At 36.7% G+C, this 24,738-nt stretch overlaps 2 protein-coding genes across 4 annotated transcripts; both read right to left on the bottom strand.

Moving 5' to 3' along the window:
• Positions 1-2,963: 2,963 nt before the first annotated feature.
• On the bottom strand, positions 2,964-9,091 carry LOC132188791 (Rubredoxin-like superfamily protein). Its single transcript, XM_059603327.2, has 6 exons — positions 8,785-9,091; positions 8,595-8,680; positions 8,351-8,401; positions 4,126-4,192; positions 3,920-3,999; positions 2,964-3,334 (listed from the first exon to the last, which is right to left on the bottom strand). The coding sequence occupies exons 1-6, from the start codon at positions 8,921-8,923 to the stop codon at positions 3,272-3,274; spliced, it is 486 nt and encodes a 161-aa protein (XP_059459310.2). The 5' UTR covers positions 8,924-9,091; the 3' UTR covers positions 2,964-3,271.
• A 2,053-nt stretch (positions 9,092-11,144) lies between these two features.
• UVR3 (DNA photolyase family protein) lies at positions 11,145-24,349 on the bottom strand. 3 transcript variants are annotated; one of them, XM_059601794.2, is made up of 14 exons: positions 23,958-24,328; positions 23,813-23,884; positions 23,649-23,729; positions 23,336-23,515; positions 23,192-23,263; positions 21,756-21,842; positions 21,505-21,603; positions 21,339-21,422; positions 15,281-15,389; positions 15,064-15,135; positions 14,868-14,962; positions 14,475-14,562; positions 14,290-14,385; positions 11,145-11,536 (listed from the first exon to the last, which is right to left on the bottom strand). In XM_059601794.2, the coding sequence occupies exons 1-14, from the start codon at positions 24,258-24,260 to the stop codon at positions 11,355-11,357; spliced, it is 1,620 nt and encodes a 539-aa protein (XP_059457777.2). In that variant the 5' UTR covers positions 24,261-24,328; the 3' UTR covers positions 11,145-11,354. The 3 variants fall into 3 exon arrangements, with proteins under 3 accessions (XP_059457777.2, XP_059457779.2, XP_059457780.2); XM_059601796.2 differs by having other exon boundaries at positions 14,868-14,981; positions 15,286-15,372; positions 23,958-24,318; XM_059601797.2 differs by lacking the exons at positions 11,145-11,536; positions 14,290-14,385; positions 14,475-14,562 and adding an exon at positions 14,569-14,692 and having other exon boundaries at positions 23,958-24,349.
• Between the last annotated feature and the right edge of the window lie 389 nt (positions 24,350-24,738).

Here is a 24,738-nt window from a genome sequence, read left to right as displayed (position 1 = left end):
CTCATGTAACAGTGACACATCATTTGGGAACTAACTTTTGAGAAAAAAAAAAAAAAAAGACTTGGGAAGTGTAGCACTTCTCAAGTGAGTGTCAAACTCTTTTTTTTTTTTTTTTTTTTGAGAAAAATTGAGTGGATTTTCATATATCAATCAAAGATAGAACATATTTCTCCATCATAATAATATTACAGATTCATTCGGGAGTTTCCTTCAGCCAAACAAAGCAAATGAATGGGCGGCCATATTACCAGTTCTACTTACAAAAACACATTGCCAGCCTTGTGGAGACTTGGGTACTCGACATATGTCCTTCACTATATGACCAAAACGGGTTCCATTGGCAACTTCATCTAACACGAAAAGGTAGGGCTGTAAACGAACAAAGTTACCTGTGAGCTTACTCGGGATCGGCTTGATAAAGCTCGGCTTAAATGAGCTGCTCATGGACACAAAACTATACTCGATTATTAAACGAAACAAACTCGTATAAAACCTGGCTCGTTCGTTTAAAGTTCGTGAACATACTCGTATAAGGGCTCGACTCACTTATTAGCGCGACTCGTCTATATATATATATATATATATATATATATATATATATATATATATAACTTATTAAATAGTATTTATGCTTATATAGTATGTAGCACAAATAATAAAGATATATAGTTAAAATATTAATAATGTAGTCATATAGTGTATAACTATTTATAGTTAACTAGTGTATTGTGTGTATTAAACTAAGTTAACTAATTAGTTAATTGGTCTAGTTATATATAGAGAGAGCTAATTGATTAATATATATATATATATATATTAGATAATTTGTACATAGAATAAACGGTTTTTTAATTTTTTTTTTTTTATCAAAGCCAATTTCATATATTAGTATTATTAACCATATATATTAAACATTTTTTTTTGCTACTATTAAGTGTTAAGACTAAACTCTTTTTGATTTTCCTTGTATTTGTTTGCTCATAAGTGTCCCACACCAATAAAATAAAATCAAGCACACATCTCTCACAATAATAGTTACCTTGTCCAGTTGTCCCACATGGAAAAAGAAAAAAATCTTTCTCATCTAAGTAATATATAAAAAATATGCAAGCCTCTCTTACTGAGCCAAGTTAGTTTTTTTTTTTTTTTTTTTTTTTTTTTTTTTTTTTTAAGTTTGAATTAGCTGAGCGGGCCCGACTCGACTCGACTGGCTCGGCTTGCCTACTAGGCGAGCTCGAGCTCGGCTCACACAAGGAATTTTCCTTAGGAGCTGAGCCAAGCTTAAATTTTGAAGCTCGACTCGAGATCGGGCTCGTGAAATTTTTAAATGAGCCAAGCTTGAACAATCCTAGCTCGCCCGAGCTCAACTCGTGTATAGCCCTACAGAAAGAAATCCTCTCCATTTCATTTGAAATAGAGATGAGTCATTTAGGCAAAAAAGTGTTAAAATATGAGACAATATTATTCTCATCATTTAAAAGAATGACAACTATGTACAACATTTTTGACTAAATGTGAAATAGAGAGGATCCCTTTCCATCTGACACGGCCTTCACTACTATTAAAGCATCCCCTCCAATATTAGGAGCTGAATTCCTACTTCTTGAGAAAAACTTGCAGCAAAGAACGCTCCCACGGCTTCTGCGGATGTAGAGTCTAGATGACCCAGTCTCTTTGTGCTTCTTGCTGCAATTACAGCTCTCGTTGTGCTTATTTGTAAAACATTTTGATATTTACAACAATTTAGAAAAGCATGTAAATATAAATATTTAGAATAAAAAGCACTTCAAAGAGGTAGGGATTGTTCATGGTTAAACATTTAAAGTATTTATTCATAATTGCATAATCAGAAAGCAGTAGTCATAGAATTAAAACACATCTTAAAAGAGAACAAGACCCTCTCCAGATCATTTGAACGAGAAAATATCCACTTTGTTATATGTTAGGGATATTTTGGTCTTTTTACTTTTTGAGGGGACAAAAATACCCCTCAAATATAACTAAATGAATATTTTTTAGTTCATTTAGAGCATGTTTGAATTGCGTTTGAGAAATACAGCTTTTAAGTCAAAAAATACTTTTTGACAAAAGTTTCATTTTTAAGATTTTGTCAAAAGTACGTTTTGGCTATTTTTAAGTTTTTTGGACTCTTAAAAGGGCTTTCAATTTTTTTTTTTTTTTAACGGACTTTTTAAATATTAAACACACTTTTAGACCTATTAAACCCACACTCAAACAGATCCTTAAACGGGAGAAGATCCTAATTCATTTAAAGGGGGGTAAGAATCACTATTTAAAGCAGGCGGGAATTGTTAAAATCTAAACAATAGGGATCAACTACTTCAGTACCATGTTAAGTGCATAACCCTTAATTAGAAGTTGATCCTAACTTAAACATTTACGACATTTCCCAACCTTTCTTGGAGAAATTTCTTCATAAAATAGGTTCAAGCCTAAGCCTTAACCCTAGGGTTTCTTTCTTTTTGAGACCTTGGTCCTAAAATATGGTTTCATTTTCCGCGTAATTTTATTCCCATAGAAATCGTTTGGCAACGAAATTTTAAAAAATGAAATAAATTTCGACTCATATATAACATCCATACCAAGCTTTTCTTATCTAGATGTTATAAATCTGAGATTCCACTTTCCACACCGTTAATAATGATTATGCTTTAAACACGTTTGCTAGCATAATCAGCAAAAGCAATAACACAATTCAGACTCTATTTACAGCTCAAACTGTTACCTTATAAGAAGACTTGGACTTTCATCAAATGCAAGTACAACAGTAATACTTTATTACATCAAATGAGTCTAAGAGCACGTTTACATAAAATAAAATTAAAATTAAAAAAAAAAAAAAAAGTTACTCTGAAAAATTGGAGTGAAAACAGGCTTACACTAGATTTATTTATTTTTCTTTTATTGGATGATGTGCGTCTTCTGTTGTTGACCAGAGGAAGGAAAAACAAAAAGTTGTACCATTCCACTTCAAGGAAAAGAATCAAGCAGTAGCCATCAATTATTTGGCAATTAATGCATACCAGAAATCCTAACAGGTTCCGTTGTTCCAACAGATGACCAGACTGTGTCTATATTACCACAGTAAACATTCCATCTAAAACGTTGCAAAAGCAAAACCCACAAGAGCTAAGGACCAACCAAAACAAACAAAACTCAAAGCTTTTGAATTCTGAAAGCGACGCGTACTGCAAATTGTCTTTGTCATCTCCCCCGATTTTTATTTGAGCAGTAAAATTGCAGGCTGCAATTAGTGATGATGATCATCATCACCGTGTCCATCTGGAGGTCCTCCAGGTCCCACAACTTCCAACTGTGAACAATCGATGAAGTAATTAGAGATATTCTGCAATGCTGAAACCAACTGGGTATTTTCTATGTACAAAGTAATAAAGAAAGCAAACCGGTTTACTGATGCACAATACAAGTTTTTCTGTGCATTTAGTTCTTTTGAGCTTTTCCAAGTCACAGCTTATAAGTATAAATCCATATACAAGTTTTTTTTTTTTTTTTGATAACGTAGGAGAACTTTACTCAGATTAATTGTACATCGCAAACGCATATTGTACAACAATCCTCACCGTTAATCAAACTCCTACGGGTAACTGACCCCACCCGCCAAAACTAGTTACCAGGTAATTCAGGAGCTTTTACCCCTGACGGAAATCCATATACAAGTTTTTCTGTGCACTTAGTCTTAGTATGGGTTTCCACTAGCTTGCTTTAAATATAAAATGGTGGAGGATGTGTGCATTAGAGTTGGTGTGCCTATTTATATCTAGTGCATCTGGATCCACATTTACAGTACAACTCCATATCTAAATCCCGAATCACTTCTGTCTACTCCAGATCAGGTCCTAGCAATAAACAGTTCATCCAAATTCAACAATCTACTTACCACGAAATACTGTGAGCACACTGGGCATTCATGCGGCTTGCCTTTCTCCAGCCAGAACCAGACAACATCATGTTCATCCTCTGCAAGAAAATCACACGAGATGTACATTAATAAATAAAATACTTTTATTCTTCGATAAAAGGGAGATGAAGTATTTGTGTATACAAAAGAAAAGGAGAATAAAAGAAACATAAAGAGGCACCTACCACCTTCACCTCCAGGGCATCCAACTATTCTCTTGTCATAGTAGGACTTGACAACTGCAGGAGTTTCCTACAGGCAAAAGATAGAAAGGAAAACTATTTATCAGACGGAATCCTTAAATCCTTATAGCGTTAGGTAAAAACCAAAGTAAATTAAAGAGAAAGAAATCAACCATTTTTCTGATTTCATGACATGGCATCATTTCAACTCTCTTCTATGAAGCGCGTGAATGGTACCATTTCATAAATGGCCACATTCAAGACAATGGATTTAAGATAAAATCATATATGAAAAGAAATAGGGAATTCAATCTTATGCAAAAACCAAATGCACCTTTAGGATCTATAGAAATTCTCAAATGTCAAACCGCCTAGCATAAGGTCCAAATAAAATTGAAAAAATATGATCCTACGCCTAGTATTGGTAAGGGATAATATCCTTTTATGATTGTTGTAACTTAAGAGGTTATTCTTAACACGAAAATGAGGTAGTTAATGTCTTCTTATATTTTGTGCTCATCTTTTTGTGTTGAGAGAAACAAATAGAAATTTTAATTTTTTTCATTTCTTATCTTCTCTTATAATAGAAAATTCATGTCAGATGTGTCAGAATGATCGCCAGGAAACAAATAAAGATAAAGCCATATCTATTAAAATATTTGACTTCAATATTTTTGTTAATATGACCAAGGACAGTTATTATTACATATCATTGAAAAGAATTAGGAATGGCCCAAGTACAACAGCATAATACACGAGAAGTGCCTATAATTTAATCTCTAAGAATACACAAATCTATACAATGCAATAATGAAGAAAGAGAAACCGCCAGAAGCCCCATCCATTCATAAAGCTATCTCAAGAACAAAGGCTTCAACTTAGACCAGTGGCAGAGCCAGGGTTTTTCTCAATAAATTGTTTCATCTCATGTAATTTATATAACTTAAAAAAATCTGTGCACAAGTTAAGCAATAAAAAATATGAACTGATTTAGATGTCAAAATTTATTCGTTGACAAACAATTGAACAAGTAACCGAATTTCTGTTTTGTTTTTCCAAGAAAAAAAATTGAACAACTGAAAAAATAAAAAGAAAAGGAAAAAGAACAAAACCATTGCATCAACAATCAACATCATGTGCTTAGAAAAAAAAACATGAAAATCATGTTGCCCATGAAAAAAAAAATCATGAACAGACATGGCATTTGCTTTCACTTAATCACATGTATAACAATTTAGCAAGTTTTGTATTGTCCATCTATGTGGGTGTGGCCTATGTGGGGGCTAACAACCACATGTTAACAACTAAAGTAATTAAGTCTATTTATAACCCGGCCAAAAGAACACAATACAATGAGATTAGCTAAGAGGAGAAGAAGAAGAAGAGGAGGAGGACGAGGAAGAGGAAGTAGAAGAAGAAGAAGAAGTTTAAATCTAGAAGAGGAAGAGAATTTATCGAATACCAAGTATCCTTCCGGCTTTAGTTCTTTGTAATATGTGTTTTAGGTTTTTGCATTCTTTGCTTGCAGAGAAAAAATAAAAAAAGGAGAACAAAAATGAGAAAAGTGGGGGTACGAAGATAGAAAACTGAAAAAAAATGGGGAAAAACAAACTACTGAAGAGAAAAAGAAGCTTTGAAGAATAGTATGGACAGACATAAAATGCGAGCAAGTGTATTGAGAGGTCATCTATATAATTTTATTTTTTCAGGGGGGAAATGAGGGAGACCAGAAAATTAGTGAGGCAGGTATAAGAAAATATAACCTGAAACTTAGACAAAAAAATAAATCTGAGTCATGCTAGATTCTTTAATTTTTAACTAATAAGAATTACTCAGGTAGCAACCAAGGTTATAAACTATAAAAGCCACAAATAACAGCACCAATGCTCTCAATCAAAATTTTGCCCTGTTCTTAAGATACAAAGGAATTTCATCAATGCTGTCAGAAGTAACAAAGTATTCCAAGTAACAGGCTATTAATCTGATTAAGTGTGCCATGTGATTCAAAATATAACTCCTAATAAGCAACTTTCTATGCTACTGAAGAGTCATGTAATTTTTCACTTCTTTTCCTGCAATTCTTAGACATCTTTATGACGAAGCAGGCAGCCGTTTATCTAACACTCGCCATATAAGGCAGAAGTTTCATACAATATTCCATACGTTGACTTTTAACTACCTATTTCTTTTTTCAAATAAAGCCATCTACTTAATAAAAAAAGGAATCTACATTGAATTTTACATCAGTACAAATGCAATGTTTTGATGTATCTAACATAAAAATTAAAAATTAAAAAGTTTTCAAAGAGGCAAAAATTTGCCAACAAGAAATATTCTAAAAAGTATGCCACACACTTAACATATTTAAGCAGTTGATTCATCCTCTTTTTTTATAAGTAATTGAAATATCATTAAAAACGTCTGGCACCCCAAGTACACAAGAAGTGTACAAGAGAAACCACCTAACTAGAAGGAGCAAAAAGAACAAAAAATTCATGATAACTACTCACTAAAGGAGAACTAAAAGCAACTGTCCAAAGATACAATGTATTGAAAAATAAAGACTTAGGCCTTGTTTGTTAAACAACAATGCTTTTTCAAGACACTGTTCATAATAAAAAAAAATTTAAAAAGAAAATAATGATTGTTATAGAAAAGTGAAAAAGAGGTATTGAAAATTGGAAAATTTTTGTTTTGTAGTATATTTTTTTTTTATTTGAATAGTAGTAAAAAGTAAATGATGTGATATAAAAGTGTGAATGTTTTTATGTTGATTTTTTTGAAAAAAAGAAGTGAATAGTGTGTGGGAGTGGTGTGTTGTTTAACAAACACTACCTTAATCTCCTTTGAAGTCTTTTACCAGTCCTCAAAACTCTTATCATTCATTTTCCTCTATAGACACCACAAAATGCACCATATTCAACACTGGAGCACTCCGAGTATTGCCATCCGTCCCCCAACAAGCATACAAATAGATAACTCGTCTAGGAATGACCCAAGACAACTCAAATCAACTAAAGAAAACATTCCAAATGGTGCAAGCAACCACACAATGAAGCAAAAGATGGTCCACGGACCCTCCATTCCTTGTACATAAGCAACACCAATCAACCACAATGACATGTTGTTTCGGAGATTACCCATAGTAAAAATCTTTCCTAAAGCCGCCAACTAAACAAAAAAGGCCACTCTCAACGGAACCTTAGTTTGCCAAACACTTTTCCATGGGAAACGGACACAATCACGACCACCCATGACATCGTAGAAAGATTTAACACCAAACAAACCCTTTTTAGACGGGCCCCTTTCCTCTCCTACTCGTCTCACTCTTGTTAAATGCAACATCCTGAAAAACGAGGCAAAGGCTTTCACCTCCCAATCATGAGCCGCTCTAGTAAAGCTCATGTTTCACAAAATGGAACCTCCCAAAAATTCCACAAGAGTCGCACTAGAAGCATTCTTTACACGAGCAATACAAAATAAAACAGGAAAGGCTTCCTTAAGGGTCTTATTCCCACACTAAAAGATCATATCAAAATCTAACCTTGCATCTATATCCCAGCTCAAATCTAGTATGACAACAAAACTTCCCCTAAACCCTCCTAATATTGTTCCATAAACCCACCCCATGCGCCCCGATGGGCTCTCTAAAACACTACCCTCCTCAAGCACTTCCATATTGAGAATCCACCACCACCCTCCACCAAGTCTCTCTCTCAAGCCCATAGCACCAAAGCCATTTACCTAAAAGAGCATGATTGAACCTCGGCATGTTCCTAATCCAAACCCTTTATATGCCTCAAACCACTAACGCCAACCCATAAGCTCTGACTAATTGATTTATTGATTTGAAGTTGTGACAGCCCACATGTTCTCGCAAAAAAAAAAAAAAATAGCATTCTTCTAGCTCCAATGAAACAAAATAAAAACAAATAAGAGGGCATCATTGAACAAACATAACAGGATGCTTCTAAATAGTAACATAGTAATTTTTACATAAATCCTGATTATGTTAAGAGATAACACAATAGAATTGCTTATATAAACACTAGGGAGTGGATTACCAATTAAAAATCAACGCAACAAGAATCGTACAAGCACTTCAAGGCACAAAGATGACCAAATGTTAGATTAAAACATTTTAGTAACTTCTATAATCAACTGTTAAACCAACTTAAGCAATGCATTATGTAATCAAAATCACAAAATTGCAAGAAATGACACTGACCTTTGTGCCGAAGGGACCAACTGGAAAGTCGATATCAAGAATTGGCTTTCCCTGCAAAAATCAACCCAACCAAAATCAGAATCCTCTCTAAAACCACAAGAAACCACAAAGCAATCATTCGGTCACCGAAGACAAAAGAAAATTAAATAAAAACTATATCCAAAAACATCAAGGTATTTCATTTAGATATATCTAAATCTTCATTTATTTCTTTCCAATTAACCAAATAAAAATAAATTAACACCTGAAGCTCAGCTTCAAGCTCCTCACGCTCGTGGCCGGTCGCAATCGGCATTACATCTTCAACCCTCTTCTTTACGGCACCCTCCGCTACACAATCAAACAAACCCACATCATCACACACACACCTATACATACACATACATGTAAATCGATCTGAGAAGGGGGTGGGGAGATTCAGTTTCGGTGAGTACCGGTGTCGACGCTGAAGAAGCGGAGGCTGGAGAGAGAGCCATGTGGAGAAATGAGGGATCGGGTGGGCAACGACGTGGATCGGGTTGGGGCGGCGGCGGCTAGGGTTTTGAGCTGGGAAGAGAGAAGTCTCCGCCACATGCTGGTGAGAGAGTTAGGCTCTGTTTGGAGCTTGAGATCTCAGGTCACGCCCCGAGTCAATAGCCAAGAGATAAAAAGAGAGCTTTTTGTGTTTTCTTCTGCGAAGGCTTTGGTTTCTCTCTCTGGAAGTGAGAAATGGCGAAGGGGTGGGGAAGGGGGGACGTGGACACGTGAGGGGGTGGGGTCGCACGTGCGAGGGGGGGAGGGAGGCGTTTGAATCTTCGATTAGCGTTTGCAGTGTCTCATGGTCGGGCCTTGGGTGAAAAGAATTGAGAAGCCCATTTGGTGCTAAAATTCAACAAGTCTTTTTTCTTTTCTAATCCTCAATGGGCTAAAGTTATGCCAATGCAGTTGAGCCGGAAAATAAAATTATATAGGATAATTTTAGTTCGATTAATTGAATTAAATAGTTTATTTATTAATTGTAACTCGCTAATTTTATATTGAACTTATATCAAGTTCGCTAATTGAGTTAAAAATTGTCATCGCTTATATAATATTGACTGTTAGGTTATGATTTAATTAAAATATAAATATAAGATTATATATATATATATATCAATTAAGTAAATAAATCATAATTCATTAATTTAATTTTAACTTCCCTCTTCGTATAAAAAATTAGAAGACTAACATTTAAGATCCGTTTAGAATTACGATTTAAAAATTACGATTTAAAAACATGAATTTTAAAAATGCAATTAAAGGTTTAGAAATTGTAATTTGCCTTTTAAAATTATAGTTTAGCTTTTAAAATTGTGCGCTTTAAAAAAAAACCTAGATTTACAAAATTTTCAAATCTCAATTTTTTAAAAATACAATTCCAAACAATTTATTATGATTTAATTTAAAATCATACTTTTATGCACTGCTAAAAGAAGAAACAATGGTTCTCAAAGGGTAGCTCAATCGACTGTGAACCACGTGATGAAACAGATATCACTCTTCCTTCATTTTTTCTTATGTGGACATGTGAAAAAAAAAACATATGAGACCAGAGTCGCCTGTAATATAATGGAAGATTTAACACGTCATCAGCAATTATGAATTTTTTGCCACAACATCGATGCTTTTTAAAAACCCTAAAACAATATTTTAAGAAAAAAATCCTTAAAGCCCTTTGAGCCCATCATCAACTCCATGCTCACCATCGCTCGTCGACGCCCCTCTCTGCCGCATCTCTCCGTCACTGGCTACCACTAACCCATATGCTTAACACAAAACCCAGATCCACACCAAATCCTTTCACCTTAATCTCTTAACTAGCACGTTAGTTAGTTAGGTTAAGGGATTGAGTGTGACCGTAGATCATAAACTTGTACGGCTTCTCGGTCGACGACGCGTTTTTCGCTGGGAAAGCCGATGGAGCGAGTGGAATGTGGATCTTGTGGGAGGACCATACTTGTCGTGTCGTGGCGTGGCGTGAGATCTGCTAGTGGGTGAAAAAGATTAGGATTTTTGGGTTTTTTGTGAAGTATATTGGTTGATGGTAGCCGGTGACAGAGAAAGATGCGGCGGAGAGGGTCGACGATGAACAGCAGTGAGCATGGGGTTGATGATGGGCTCAAATGGTATTAAGAGTTTTTTTTAAACGTTGTTCCAGGGTTTTCACAAGAATTGATGGTGTGGTAAAATTTTCACAATGATTGATGACGTGTTCAAATTTTAGCCCTCCATTATAAATGGGCGGCCAAGATTTGAAGAATTGCAGACATCTTAATCCACAAACATGATAAGACATTTTTATACAGCTTTGGAAGGGAAGGAAGAATGCAAGAGGATTGAGCACTTGTGACCAAATAGAATGATTGAATTGGAGGCGATGATCCTCCAATGGTCAGAAACTCTTTTATCTTATAGTGAACCGACAGTTGCAAGGGCAGTACATGTGAGTACAAGAGAATGGAGAGGGGGAAGAGATAGTACATCATGACATCTACGTACAACAGTACAGGTGTACCAAAAATGGCAAGCAAGTGTACTACACATGATGAATTAATTTATGGAAACAAACAAGAAGTGATAAAAATTTACCACAATAACCTGCCCAATTCGGACAAGAAATTGTCATAGGAGGTTCCATTCGTGGTCTTTTATATTATCTGTTCAAATTGTTAACAATTCTAATAAGTAATGGTCTCTTATATTATTTGCTCAAATTGTTACCATTTCAAATAAGTAATTAACATAGATCCCGATCCAAGAAGAATAGGTCAAGGCGTGAAGCTGCAAAAGCAAGAAATTTTATAGATGACTGGAAGTAACAATTGGAAGCAGTCAAGGGAGGCAGTCACTACGTACTTACAGAGCAGTTCTGAAGAACATCTAAATAAATGCAAGTTAGAAGAAAAAGCTTAAAAAGACTATCCCCAGAAAAAATCACATTTGATTTACTATGCCCAAAACAGCTAAAATAGCCGCAATTTTGCACTCAGCCAACCGGCTTTTGTCTTGTCCTTTTACTTTTACCTTCCTGCTCTGGATGTTCCTCCAATTTTCTCCTTAAGTTTTTCAGGTCTTCTTCACTCACCACGCCTTTCAGTTTTTGGTTCAATGTGTATGCTTCAGCCATCTTCCTCCGGCACTCTTTGCTCTCAGAATCATGAGGAACCACTAAAACAGAATTAGGAGAAAGTAAGCAAAGAAAGTACTTAATCCACAAAATCAGTTTAGTTTAATAAGAAAATTAAAATTTCTGATGCCGGGTCTCCTCTCCATATTCTTCATTGATAGAAGTTGTAACATCCCATATTGCTTGGGTATGGAGATGGGTATATGTTTATATGTATATTTACACCTTTCATGACAACAACGCGTTTTAAAACCATGATGATCATGATTGTAACACTCCACCTCATACCATTTAGAGAGAGCATAATCTATATAAACACATCATCTTTTTTACACTCAGGTAACGTGGGACGTCACAGAAGCCTTCATTTTTCACCCTCAAGTATTAGTTTACACAGAATTTACAAAAGTATTTCTTAGAGAAAAGAAGTGAAAACTTTAAGCTCAGTTATTAGGGGTAAAAATCTAGAACCGCTTTTATAACCGCTAACCGCACTAACCGCTAACCGCTTTTTTAAATATATATATATATACAAAATTAAACCCATTTCATGTTTCGAAATTCAATAGTTTGAAATTTTGCTGGTTATCACTTAGCAGTTACCATATTTATCTACATTTTTTGAAGGTAATAACTGTTAAATTGGAACAATGATTATCACTAAGTTGAGATTTGTGAAAAACCCCCAGCCTTGCTTTTATATAAAAGGATTAGAATACATAAAGCCCTCCCCACGTGATTTCTAGCTCCACCATTCACTGGTCCTTGGCCAATTATGCCCTTATTGCCCTCCACTATGAAACAACAAAAAGCCCTTGGAGTAAGTCCCACATCACTTAGAATACCAAAAGCCTTCCTTTTGCTCCTCTATAAAAGGAAGCATACCCTTCCTGTTTGAAACCAGGCGCTCTTGTTGTCTTGATTGAGGCGTAATAGTAGGCTAGCTGGGGCAACTTGCAAGCCAAGAATTAAAAAATTTTCCGAGTTTGAGCATGCACAAGCTAGTAGCTGGGGCAAGCAAAAATGAAAAATTTTAGTTTTCAAAACTGGCCCAAAAAAAGTGGTTAGTCGGATACGGTTAACCGCCAAGGTGGTTGCGGTTAGGGTTTTAGCCACTAATCGCTAACCACAACCGCCTTTTCACCCCTAGATACATACGAGAATAGATCTTTCTCTTTCCGGCAAGTACTAACTAGGTCCTGGATGCAACCAGTTGGTGACTTGAAAAGGCAAAAAGAATGAATGAACCAATCATAATGATATAGAAATTCTTTTGACAGTAGGATTTATAAGAAATTAAAAGTTTCTCTCTCAATAAATAGTAAATAGCGTGGGGGCAATGGGAGGAGGGGGCGGGGGTGTTCACTTCGTATGACTGCTGATCATTGTCCTTGTGGAAGAAAGTGAAAATAGAGCTATGAACTACCATATAAACCACAGAGCTCCCCTGCTCATTATTCTTTTCTTCATTTCTTTTGGAATGACTAAAATCAAGCATTGCAACAAGGAAGACAATGATTGACAAAGTCTTAATATAAGTTATTTTATTCCACAGAAAACCAGCCACAACAAAAAAGACCAAACTCCCCATAAGAGGACACACTAACTACTGTATGCTATTACTTTGGAACTATGGTAGAGATTGCTCTAAGCATGGTAGTATTTTGGTTGAACTTGGATAGTAGTATTTTACCAGAACTTGGATTGTAATATGTACGGTAGAATGGAAGGTTATGTTCAAACAAGGTTTGATTGATAGTGTTTTCTTAGTACCATGCAACAACATTTCAGTTTTTGATGTGTTTGACTGATGGGATTTCTGTTGCTTCACAGGGAACTGAAGTGCTTTCACCAAGGAAAATGGGGAGGGGAAATTCTTTTGATAGAAAGACTGATGCTGACTCGAATTCTTAGAAATTGGCAACAACTGTAGTGAGAAGAAGTCAAATAAAACAAAGCTGGAAGGATTGAAGCAAATGTGTAATTGCAACAGGCATGAACTTCAAAAGATTTGGTTGGATGACTTTCAACAACTATGGAGATTAGAATTTGGGTATTACAAATACGTAGTAGAACACAAACTAATGTATGCTATTGCTTTTGAAATATGGTGGAGATTGCTCCCTGTATGGTAGTATTTTGGTTGAACTTGTTAGATTGTAACATTTATGGTTGAACTTGGATGGTAGTATTTTGGTGGAATTTGGATTGTAATATACACGGTAGAATGGATTGTTATTTTGGCAAAACTTGATTGTAATATTTATGGTTAAAGTTGAATATAAATTTTTTTATGGTATTTTAAATGTGTTGGATGTTATTTATTACTCTCCCAACTTGAAAGTATATGATTTATAGGTTTATGCATTTATGATTTTTTTTTTTTTTTTTAATTATTAGTCATCATTAGTTAATATATGTATTTTTTAAAATTAAAGATGATTTTTAGGTTGACTTTTTATTTATTTTATATTGTGAATGAAAATTGTTACTTATAGGTTAAAATGATTGTATGGGAAGTATAAGAAATATTTTGTAGTTTTCTGTATCAAGGTTGTAAACAAACATCAGAAAATAACCACTTGTTTGGGAAAATGGTTTTAGCGTAAAACAATTTTCAACAGAAAATAGTTTACGCCAAAACAAACGGGCCTTGATTTCATATGCAGGTTCCTAAAGCAAATAACTATGTATTTGTCATCCCATCAGCAATTATTCATCACAGAAGAAGATTTGACCTACTTTTGAGAACTGATCGAAACGTAGTGTAAACAACTTAAGTGACAAAACTGACCCGGCTTTGGATAATCTCTTCCAATTATGCACTTTGCTTTAGTCTGAACACTTAGAGGAGCTGTCCACGGCTCATAAATGTACTCCTTTGGCATATCTGATCATTGACATTTGATTGAAAAGGTTAAATAAGAGAATATAGCCTGCCAAAAGACCATAACGAAAGTGAGAGGAACCTGAACATACCTTTCAATACGGGAAGAAAATGCCTGATATAATCACCATTTGGGTCATACTTCTTTCCAAATGAGATTGGTGAGTAGATACGGTTATACTGGTCAGCATTGAAATTATCATATGTGAAAAAGCCTTCAGCTAGGTGCTAGTCAATTCAATTGCCTTATGAAGCAATAAGTTCAAAATGGTAATTCCAAAATTTGAGCACTCAGATATCTTGCAGTAACCTACTTGTGCAAATTAGCAATGAAATAAAAAACTAAGCCATGTACTACACTGGCCTTAAAGGGAATCACATAATTTTGAACCATCTGATTATAGCACATAATATAAATCACATGAAAACATTCACATGAAGTCATGGAAAGTCCCAGATACGATGGTCCTGCTAAAGCCTCATACCTGGTAAAAGAATGATGAACATGAAAGCCACAGCCAGTTTCCATTGTTGATTGCCCAATCCGAATCAATCAGAAGCCTTTCAAAAACATCACGCCCTTTTTCCCAATGAACAAACTATCAGAAAAAAATAATTAATGTCAAGGAAAGAAAAATAATATAGATAAAATGATTTTCTAAGAGTAACAAAGTCATGTACCAGATCGCCACGAGTTAAAAAACATGCAACAGAGTGGCGTGCTAGATGATGCATCCAACCCCACTTGCAGAGCTACAATAGTAAACATGTATGGATTTCAAACACACTGCCAAAATATGAAGATGAAGTGTAAAGAAAGAATATGCTTGGGTTGGAGCAGCAAAGCAGCACTTAGATTGGTATCAATATCTGTATCCCAAAGAAGGATACCACAGACCTGACCTGAACCATGATAGCATCAATCCAAGGGTATCCTGTCCTAGCATCCCTCCAAGCCACCAGCAGTTCATCATTGTCATTCCAAGGTATCTGCACCAATACGTCATCTACATAAATCTTAGGAAACATCAATTCTTTTGTTTTTCAAAAAAACCCTGGCTTGAGGACCAGAGCTCCAGCAGAACGAAAGACCAAAAAAAAAAAAAAAAATTACACACGATACTTTAATGTGGAATTAACAAGGCAACAAATTGAAAGATGGATACACTAGGTAGTACTTTTCCAATTAGATTTTACATATGTATTTTGTACTTATGTATATATGTTTGGACATGTATGGACTATGCCCGCACATGTGTGAGCGCGTGCGCACATAAAGTTTGGTGTAAACTGAAGAAAAGCTTGAGCTAATACAGCCCCTTATGCTACTCATCCACTATATTAGCTTTTGGGAATCAATGTTTATTTTCTACACATGTTAAGTCATTGCCTAAGATTAGAACTCTACCTTGTTTTGATGAATTGCCTCCTCTACCTGAACAGTTCAAACATGAAATTGTGTATACTCGACGTCTACCAACTCCTCCTCCGGGTTTGTTTTCTTCTCCATCTGCCGCTGTGTGTAAGTTAAAGCGGTCTCTCTATGGCTTAAAACAGGCTCCCCGGGCATGGTTTGAAAAATTCAAGTATACTTTGCTTCGCTTCTCCTTTGTCCAAAGCCAATATGACTCCTCTTTGTTCCTTTGTAAAGAGTATCAGACGATCTGGTCATATAATTGGATGCAGCATAATCAATAAGCCAAGACTCAAACGAAATAGTACTATTACCTTAGAGCCCTAAGGCGGAAAAGGCTGACATAATCATCTGCTGGACCATTTCAGGAGTAAGAACAGCTCATCTAGCAGCAAAAGAAGCTGAGGACATCACTGGAGCAAAAGAGATGTTCACTGCAGCCTGATAGGTAGTAGCTTGACGATTCTGACGCCAAATGGGACATTCTTCATAAAGTGGCCCTATTTCTTACAGTAGTTGCAAGATTTCTTTGCACAGTTGGCGGCAATATGACCATCCATACTCCTTGCAGCTCAAGCACTGGACCTTGCGCATATCCTTACCCTTACCCTTCCCTTTCCCATAGGCTGCAAAGGCTACTAGATTTGGGTTGGAATCTTGTTGGAACGTAGCCTGTGTGAGAAGACGCTGCTCCTCGCGAAGTAATTCTCCAAAACAAACATCCAAAGATGAAGAAGGATCCCGGTTCATTAAATTTGAGCAAGTAACCTCAAATTCAGAGCGCAATTTCATGAGGAATTGATCTCTCTTACTCTGCTCATGAACAACCTAAATAGCAAAGAGAGATGCAGCAGGTACTTCGCATAAACCATATCAAAAAATTCTCCCCACAAATTCTGAAAACCAGAAAAATACTCCGTAATGGAGAGATTGCCTTGAGTGTAACTAGCAATTTCATATTCCAACTGAAAACGGCGTGTGGTATTGTCCTAATGATAAACCTTCAGCAAATACTCCCACATGGTCTTCGCAGTCTTATAGGGCCTTAGATTGGGCACAACAAGAGGATCAACAGACCCTAAGATCCAAGACATCACACGTGCATCCTTGACCTTCCATTTAGCCAACTCCTTAGTCTCCATAGGAGCTGGATCACTACCGTCAATATGGCCCCACAACTCTTTTTCCGTAACAAACAAGTGAAACTAGAATTCCCAAGCAAAATAATATTTTCCAGTAAAACGGACCCCAAAAGTCTCGCTAGAAGACATGATGAAATAAAAAATTATAAATTATAAAATTTGATAAATAAGTAACAGGCCCACCAGATCTGTTGGACAGCAAGCCCAAGTCCACCAAACAGTAACCAAGCTTGTTGATCCGCAAGCCCACGCCTAGCAAGCCCAAGTCCACGCAAGTCAAACAGCAATCAGCAATCAACAACCCACCCAGCAACCCAAGTCCTACAGAAATCACCGGGAGCCCCAAAGCCTCCACACCAACAGCCCCAACTCGTCCAGAAATAGCCGAACAGCAACCCAAGTCCTCTCACTGCACCAAACAGCAACCCAAGTCCTCCAGAAATTGCCAAACAGCAACCCAAGTCCTCCAGAAATCGCCAAAACAGCAACCCAAGTCCTACAGAAGTCGCCAGCAGCCCCAAAGCCTCCATGCCGACAGCCCCAAGTCCTCCAGAAATCACCGGCAGCCCCAAAGCCTCCACGCCAACAGCCCCAACTCCTCCAGAAATCACCGACAGCCACTACAAGACTGCCCTGGCAAGGAATAGCAGCCACAAGACCTACCGACAACCTCCACAGAGTCTGCCGACAGCCACTAAGAATAAATTCCGGTAAGAATAAATTCCCTACCCACAACAGAATTATCGACAACTTCCCCTGAAGTTACTGACAGCCAAAGAGACCAATAGCTCAGTCCCGACCCAATTCAAAAAACTTGAATCACAACCCTAATTTAGATCATTTTGGCTCTGATACCATGTCAATTGTATTGAATACCTCTCAATGTGAGGGTTCCTCGTATTATATAGAAATTGCATAGCAAATTACCAAGCTGTATCCCAATGATTATAGCAATCTAGGAATACAAATAAGGCAACTAAAATCTACCTATTAATTACAAGATACTACAGCTATAATACAAAAAATGCCATAACTAGATAGACTAATCATGACTAAATATATATGATATATTTGTCGTATCTGACTGATAATTCTCTTTGGAGCCCGAAAGAAATTGGCTGACTTAGACTTGCAACTTTCTCAAAAACAATGGGAGAATGTAATGCAATAGAAGCTGGTTCACAAGAATAAGAGGAAGAAAAATATAAAGTTGTACAAGTAATGTTTTCAATCCAAACATGAGTAGGATGGATGTTTTTATAAGGGAGCCATATTACTGAATGTACCCAAATTCTTGGCAAACATAACCAGAAATAGACAATAGTTTATCCTGTATTCCAAGTTACTCTCAGGCATATGCCGACGTGAAACTCCAATTTTGAAAAGAATTTCATTCGTAGTATAGCAATGCAATTGATAAAGAAAAATAAGAACTGTCATTAAAATCAATTTTGATCCTTTCTACATGTATAAAGCCATCTATTTTGATGTAAAAATTAGGAAGGCATATATTACAAATTTACATTAAGTTACAATTACAGCTTGTCCACCATTGCGGATTAGGCTCAGTTGTTTAAACATAAAACATTTTCCTAACAAATATGTTTCGAATCAAAATATTCTCAGGGAAAATGTATATTTGTATTATTTGATTGATATCTTCAAAATAATTTTCTAGCGTTTAATCACACTGAAAATCTCTATAAAACAGCAAAACCACACACAAAAAAATAGGCAGGCAATGGTAATTGTGGTTGAAGAGGTTGTGAGAACATTAAGGGATAGGAGCAGAAACAGTGGTAGAGGCAACGCGGAAGAGGGGGATGGATGTAACATCCCACATTGCCTGGACATGGAAAAGATTATGTGTTTATATGGAATATACTCTCTCTAAATGGTATGAAGCCTTTTGGGGGTAAACCCAATAATAAAACCATGCGGGCTTGGCCCAAAGCGGACAATATCATACTTCTTGAAGTAGAGATGTTACAAATGGTATCAGAGTCATTGTCCAGCCTGAGATGAGGGGGAGCGTGCACAAGCCCATGAAGATCGCCAGCGGGCACTCGCTGGGACGGACACCAAGAATGAGTTAGTCCCATGAGGGTTGCCAGCAGGGACGCTGGGTCTTGAGAGGGGATGATTGTGACGTCCCACATTGCCTGAGATGTCACAATAACCTGGCTCTGATACCATTTGTAACATCCCGATATTTCTCTTCTTTTATCTTGTAAATAAATTCAAATCTTACGTTGAAAAAATCTCATATAGCAGAAAAACTATAATTATGAATACAAAACAATATCGTTAAAATACTTTTCTTCATACAAAAATACCCAAAGCTATGTCGTACAAGGCATTTATACAAATCTATCCGACAGTCTAAACTCTAGACAAAACTTAACCAACTTGGAATCTCTATACATCTCAATATGAATCTCTAATCACAACTGCATAATTACCTTGATTTTTCATTCCTGCAAGCACTACAAAAACTGTGAAGTAGTGAGTCAATTGATTTCCGACAATATAAATCATTGTTGAATCATATATATCAAAATGCTAGACAAGTTATAAAACCACAAGAATCCGTATTATTGGATTTCAATATCATACTCAATAAGTAAGAATACTTACAGTGGATTACATGAATGGACCATCAAAGGTAATTACTTGAAACCTGTTCTTCTGCAGTTGGTCCTTACCCATAAGTATCCCTTCACCAACTTTCTCTCTCTCTCTCTCGCCTAAACTTTCTTTCTTCCTCTTCAGCTCTCTGTCTTAATTTTCCCATCTCACTCTTGCTTTCTCTCCTCTCTTCTGTATAAGTGAGGCATTTAAATAGGAAAAAGGAAGGACTAAAAGAGAAAGAAGAAAAGTGGAAGGGGCACTGCTGTAGGCTGAGGGAGAAAAGAAAGAAAATAATAGAAAAGAAGAATAAAAAGGAATAAGAAAGAAAGAGTGGGAGCAAGTGAGAAAATTGGGGAAAAGTATGCGTGAAAGTTAGGTTTCACTCCAATTTATTAAAAACAAATCTAATAAAATCTCCAATACTATTTTCACCTAATTTCCCTTAATAATATGAATTTCACAAATTCCTCACTCATAAAATCAATTACCAATTATTACAATCATACTCCAAATTATATCAATCAATCATCAATTATCATATCTCTTAAATCTCCCAATAAAATAATCAAGATATAATCTCTCATATAAAATCAACATCATGATATAATAACCTCAAATCAATATTCATTCCAATAATATTCATAAGATCTAATAAATTCCTCAAGAATAAATATTATTACCTAATATCATCAATAAATATCTCCACCTCAAAATAAATGTCATTACCTAATATGAATAATATATCATCAAATAAATATCTCTAAAATAAAACTTTAAAAATCTGGAACGCTACAATCTTCCCTCCTTGAAGGAATTTCGTCCTCGAAATTAAAACCCATAAATTATCACCTATCTTCAAATTGAGCGACCCAAATTAAAAGTAAATCATACTTGAACCATAACTTACCCAAGTTACTATATAATTTTTAAATTCAATCTGTTCATAGAATAAATACCATAACATGTTCCATACCCAGGCGATGTGAGACGCCACAAACACTCTTCTTGGGCACCAGTGTCACCGTGGGCAATCCTCAGGGAATTTCTTCATTCTCGGCCCTTAACTTTTGGCCCTTATACATTTTATTGTGTCTTAACTGACACCATTATAATATAGCCCACTTTTGGCATCACAACGTATGTCCACTAGCGACCCTTATAGGCTTGTGCACACTCCCACCATCTCAGGCTGGATAATACTCTGATACCATTTTGTAACACTCCACCTCAATGACACACAATATTATCCGCTTTTGGCTCCCTCGAACCAGATTTTCCAGGAGGTCACCCATCCTGATACTACTCTAGCAAAAACACGCTTAACTGCGGAGTTCTGATAGGATCATAACCATCACGGCTTTAAAACGCGTTATTGTCATTAAGGGTGTAGTATACATTTAAGCACATCCTCATCTCTATACCCAGGTGATATGAGACGTCACAATGGAGGTGGTAGTGGTTGTGGTGTAGAAGAGTAGAAGAGTTGGAGGAGGAGAGAGGTTGGGAGAGGGCACAATCTAGGTCCGGTAAATGACTTAGCATCAACAAAACATCATCTATTTACCGCCTCTTTGGTTATGATTTTCCATTAATTATGAGAAACTCTTCTTTTAACTAACATTTTTCAGTTGCACCAAACACAGTTAAATACCTAAAACAATTTCCAAAAAAACAAATGACCAAGATAATCTACAAAGGAAAATGGAAGTTGAAAGAGATTGAACATGATGTCTGAAGCACTCTTATAACAACCCATTGCTGATAGTTACCTGCTTGCATATTCTGTTACCCCTCATCTGATCAAAATTAGGAGTGCCTAAAGCCATAGTGTAGAAAAAATCTCGCCATAACAACTACAAAGGTCAAGAGTAAATTTCAGTTTGCTGAATCTAGATTAGGAATACCAAAAACCATAACTGCTAGATGTAGAATGACCTGTCCAACAAGAGAAACTGGAGGTGATGTATGCCTTTTGACATTTCTATAAATATCTTGAAGGCATTGGTAGAAGTACCTGCAAGAGAGACATCCAAACTGCCAAGAAGATTAAAAATGGAATGAAAATATAGAACAAACCAAGGGTTCAATGGTAAGTTTCTCTAAAATTCCTCAAGGTTTGCAAATTAAATTCAACCAGCAATAACAGAAAATGGTAAACAGTATAGCTCTTCCTGTTCATAACTCACTTTTAAGTAAGGTGATAGAACAGTTGTTGCTGGCTTTAGAAATGCAGACGGATTACCCTTAGGCTTCTCAAAGGTTGCCACCCACACCTACAACACAATTGAAAGAAAGAGTGACGAATGCCACAAAGACATGCTACTCGGTTAAAAAAGAGGAACAAATGTTTGAGATTAATAATTCTGACATGACCTAGGTCAACTATATTGAAAAGCCAAATGGGACTTTGCACATCCTTAATAGCAACAGAACAGATTTACTTAATCCAGTCATCAGAGGGAGTATATAACTAACCAAAACTATGTAACACAGCAAAATTTTATTTTCTTTTGGGTAGGCATAAGAACTTAATTAAAAGAGCAAAACACATCCAGTGGATCCACACAAACTGAGTAAAAAGCTTGTTGCTCATACACAAACTCCATGCTACCTTCAGCCAGATGAACTACCAATTCAGACAAAATTAAATTACCACCTAAAAAACCAAAAGTTAAAATTGCCAAGAAGTAAGCCAAAATTCAAATTGAGGTTCTTAATTGGAGAACTGAAGTTCATGAAATAATTAGCACAATAACACTAATTTGAACTCCAAAGGCAATAAAGGATCTGATAGGACAATAATGTCAACTGAGGTAAATGGTTCAGCCAAGCGGATATGGTTCAGATATCACAAATTGTACTTTCATCAGTTAATTTTTGAGGTACAAGATATATTGTTTCAGTGAAAATTTCATCATGGCTGATACTGTAACTCCGTCTAGATAAAAGCTTTATTTTACATTATCCAAATGGCATTACTACTATTCCTCATAACAACACTGAGGAAAATATTGTATACTTCTTTTTTTTTAACTTAACTGAACTAAAAACTGTAAAAATAATTCCAGAGCACTAACTGAATCATAACTACATCCATTCACAACTTATACACATTATCGGTTAAACATATACAAACCACTACTACATTACACTGTTCATTAACATATTCAAACTTTGTACATAACCAAAGTGCGCCACAGCCAACTAAGCCCAAACCTAATCAAAACTCCACAAAAGTTTGGTTTGGGTCTCAAAATAATCAGTCTTTACCCAAATCCTAAACTATATACACATATAACTGAAAACTATATCCAATAATTCCTTTAACCAAACCCGTCCTTATCTTAGGACTAGTGCCGTACATATAATCCCCATTCGACCTAGGCATGTTGGGCGTACAAGCCCACTTGACGACCTAGAGTATCAAGTGTACATCCCCGCTTGACCTAGGGCTATCAAGCGTACAAGCCTGATTGACCTAGGGCATCAAGCGTACAACCCCGCTCAACCTCGGCCAAATATAAGTTTCTATCATCTCAACAAATATTTAAAAATAAATACTCAGAAGGAAAGCGGGATTTGTTTTCTTAAGCCAAAATTCACCATAAGTGATACACCACACCTTGTCAGCAATGGATTTTCTCAACCTCTTCAAGGCTTCTGATTCACCACCTCTGAAAGGAGAAAAGCCATCCTGCATAAAGCATTTTCTCACAAAGTATTCTAGAAAAAGGCTATGTATCAAAGCATGTTATTTGCTCCAAACCTGTGGACTCTCTCCATAGCCAAGTTCTTCGATTGTTGGAACCTCCGAGATCTCACAACTTCCAACATCCCCAACATGCGGAAGTGAAGAAACTGTAATCGAAAGTGGGGACGACGCCCACGACGGTTGCCCAGCAAGCCTCACAAATGACTGATAGGTCAAAGGTGGCCTTCCCCCATTCTTTTCCACACATTAGTCATCGGATTCAGCAGCGGGTAATGCAATGCAAATAAAATTCAATTCCAAAGCTTCAACTTTTTTTTTCCTGAGCAAATACAAACAAAACGGAAGGGATTGAAGAGCTTCAACTTACCTTGTGTATAATATCAGCGGGATTGAAGAGCGTATGACTCACAGGAGAGAAAACCTCAATTCCAGCATTAGATGCATAGGTCTGCCAGAACAAACACATGAAATGTCTGATGGAGACTCGCACCAAAAATCTCACCAAATTGACTTGTAAATAAGAATGCTTACCTTCACTTTAACATCTAAAGCTTGATAGTATGGCTCTGTGTCATATTCAAAGCAAAGCTTCGTGACATCCCACTGCAAAAATGTTAGGCAATTTCAGTGACTATTCATAACCAGGTATTGAGAAGAGAGAGAGAGAGAAGGATACCTCCTTCAAGCAACGGATCAGAACCTCGCTGGGCTCGCCCTTGAGCACCAACAACCTGGAGCCCAGCTTCTTGAGGCTCAAGTCGAGATCAACAAGGCTCTCGAGCAGGAACCGGATCCGGTTCAGGCCCGCCCGAGGCGACCCGGGAGAGAACGAGTTCGGATCGGGCTCCATGTAGTGCGGATCTATCACGAACACGGGGTAGAGAAATCTGGTGCCCTTGGCGGCGTCCTCGAGCGCCGGATTGTCGTGGATCCTCAGACCCTTCCGGAACCACATGAGCGAGCCCGACCCGGACGCCATTGACGGGTTTGGACCCTGAGATGGAGAGAGAGAGAGAGCTCGAGTGAGTTTGAGCGGTTTGGCGCCTTTTAAATGGTGAGGGGGAAATGGAGGGGCAATAGCTAACATGCGCCAAGGGGGTTGGATAAGGACGGTAGACAGGTGGGATTAAAGTAGGGGAAGGGGTGCTAATGTGCGCTGTCCGCGAACGCGTATGATAGAGCAGGGTAGGTAGGGAGAAGGTGGGACCGGTGGTGTATAAGGCGCCACGTAGTGAGTTTAAAAGTCGGAGACGTTGGCTTGTTTTGTGTGGCCGGAAGGCCATTTAAATGAGAAACAATTGGGGGGTGTTTGGCAAATGGGATGACCTAAACGCTGTAGTTGATGTAAATTGATGTGAAAAAAAGTAAGAATATTTGGTATAAAAAAAATGACAAAGTGGTATGGAAAAGTGAAAAAGTTTTGTTTTGTAGTGATTTTTTTATTTGAATAATAATAA

The sequence above is a fragment of the Corylus avellana genome, chromosome 6, assembly GCF_965113065.1.
Source record: "Corylus avellana chromosome 6, dhCorAvel1.hap1.2, whole genome shotgun sequence".
NCBI classification, from domain to species: Eukaryota; Viridiplantae; Streptophyta; class Magnoliopsida; order Fagales; family Betulaceae; genus Corylus; species Corylus avellana.
The sequence above is the reverse complement of the archived record's forward strand: the minus strand, read 5'-3'. Positions and strand labels throughout refer to the sequence as shown.

What these genes read in the sequence shown, in the direction of transcription:
- UVR3 (XM_059601794.2), bottom strand. Translation starts at nt 24,260, where the DNA reads ATGGCGTCCGGGTCGGGCTCGCTCATGTGGTTCCGGAAGGGTCTGAGG. An exon ending in GCTATGGAGAGAGTCCACAG is followed by an intron (nt 23,264 to 23,335) that starts GTTTGGAGCAAA and finishes TGCTTTATGCAG; the next exon opens with GATGGCTTTTCTCCTTTCAG. An exon ending in TTTTAACTCGTGGCGATCTG is followed by an intron (nt 14,963 to 15,063) that starts GTACATGACTTT and finishes ATTGGGAAAAAG; the next exon opens with GGCGTGATGTTTTTGAAAGG.
- LOC132188791 (XM_059603327.2), bottom strand. Translation starts at nt 8,923, where the DNA reads ATGTGGCGGAGACTTCTCTCTTCCCAGCTCAAAACCCTAGCCGCCGCC. An exon ending in AGCTTGAAGCTGAGCTTCAG is followed by an intron (nt 8,402 to 8,594) that starts GTGTTAATTTAT and finishes TGATTTTTGCAG; the next exon opens with GGAAAGCCAATTCTTGATAT. An exon ending in ATGCCCTGGAGGTGAAGGTG is followed by an intron (nt 4,000 to 4,125) that starts GTAGGTGCCTCT and finishes ATTTTCTTGCAG; the next exon opens with AGGATGAACATGATGTTGTC.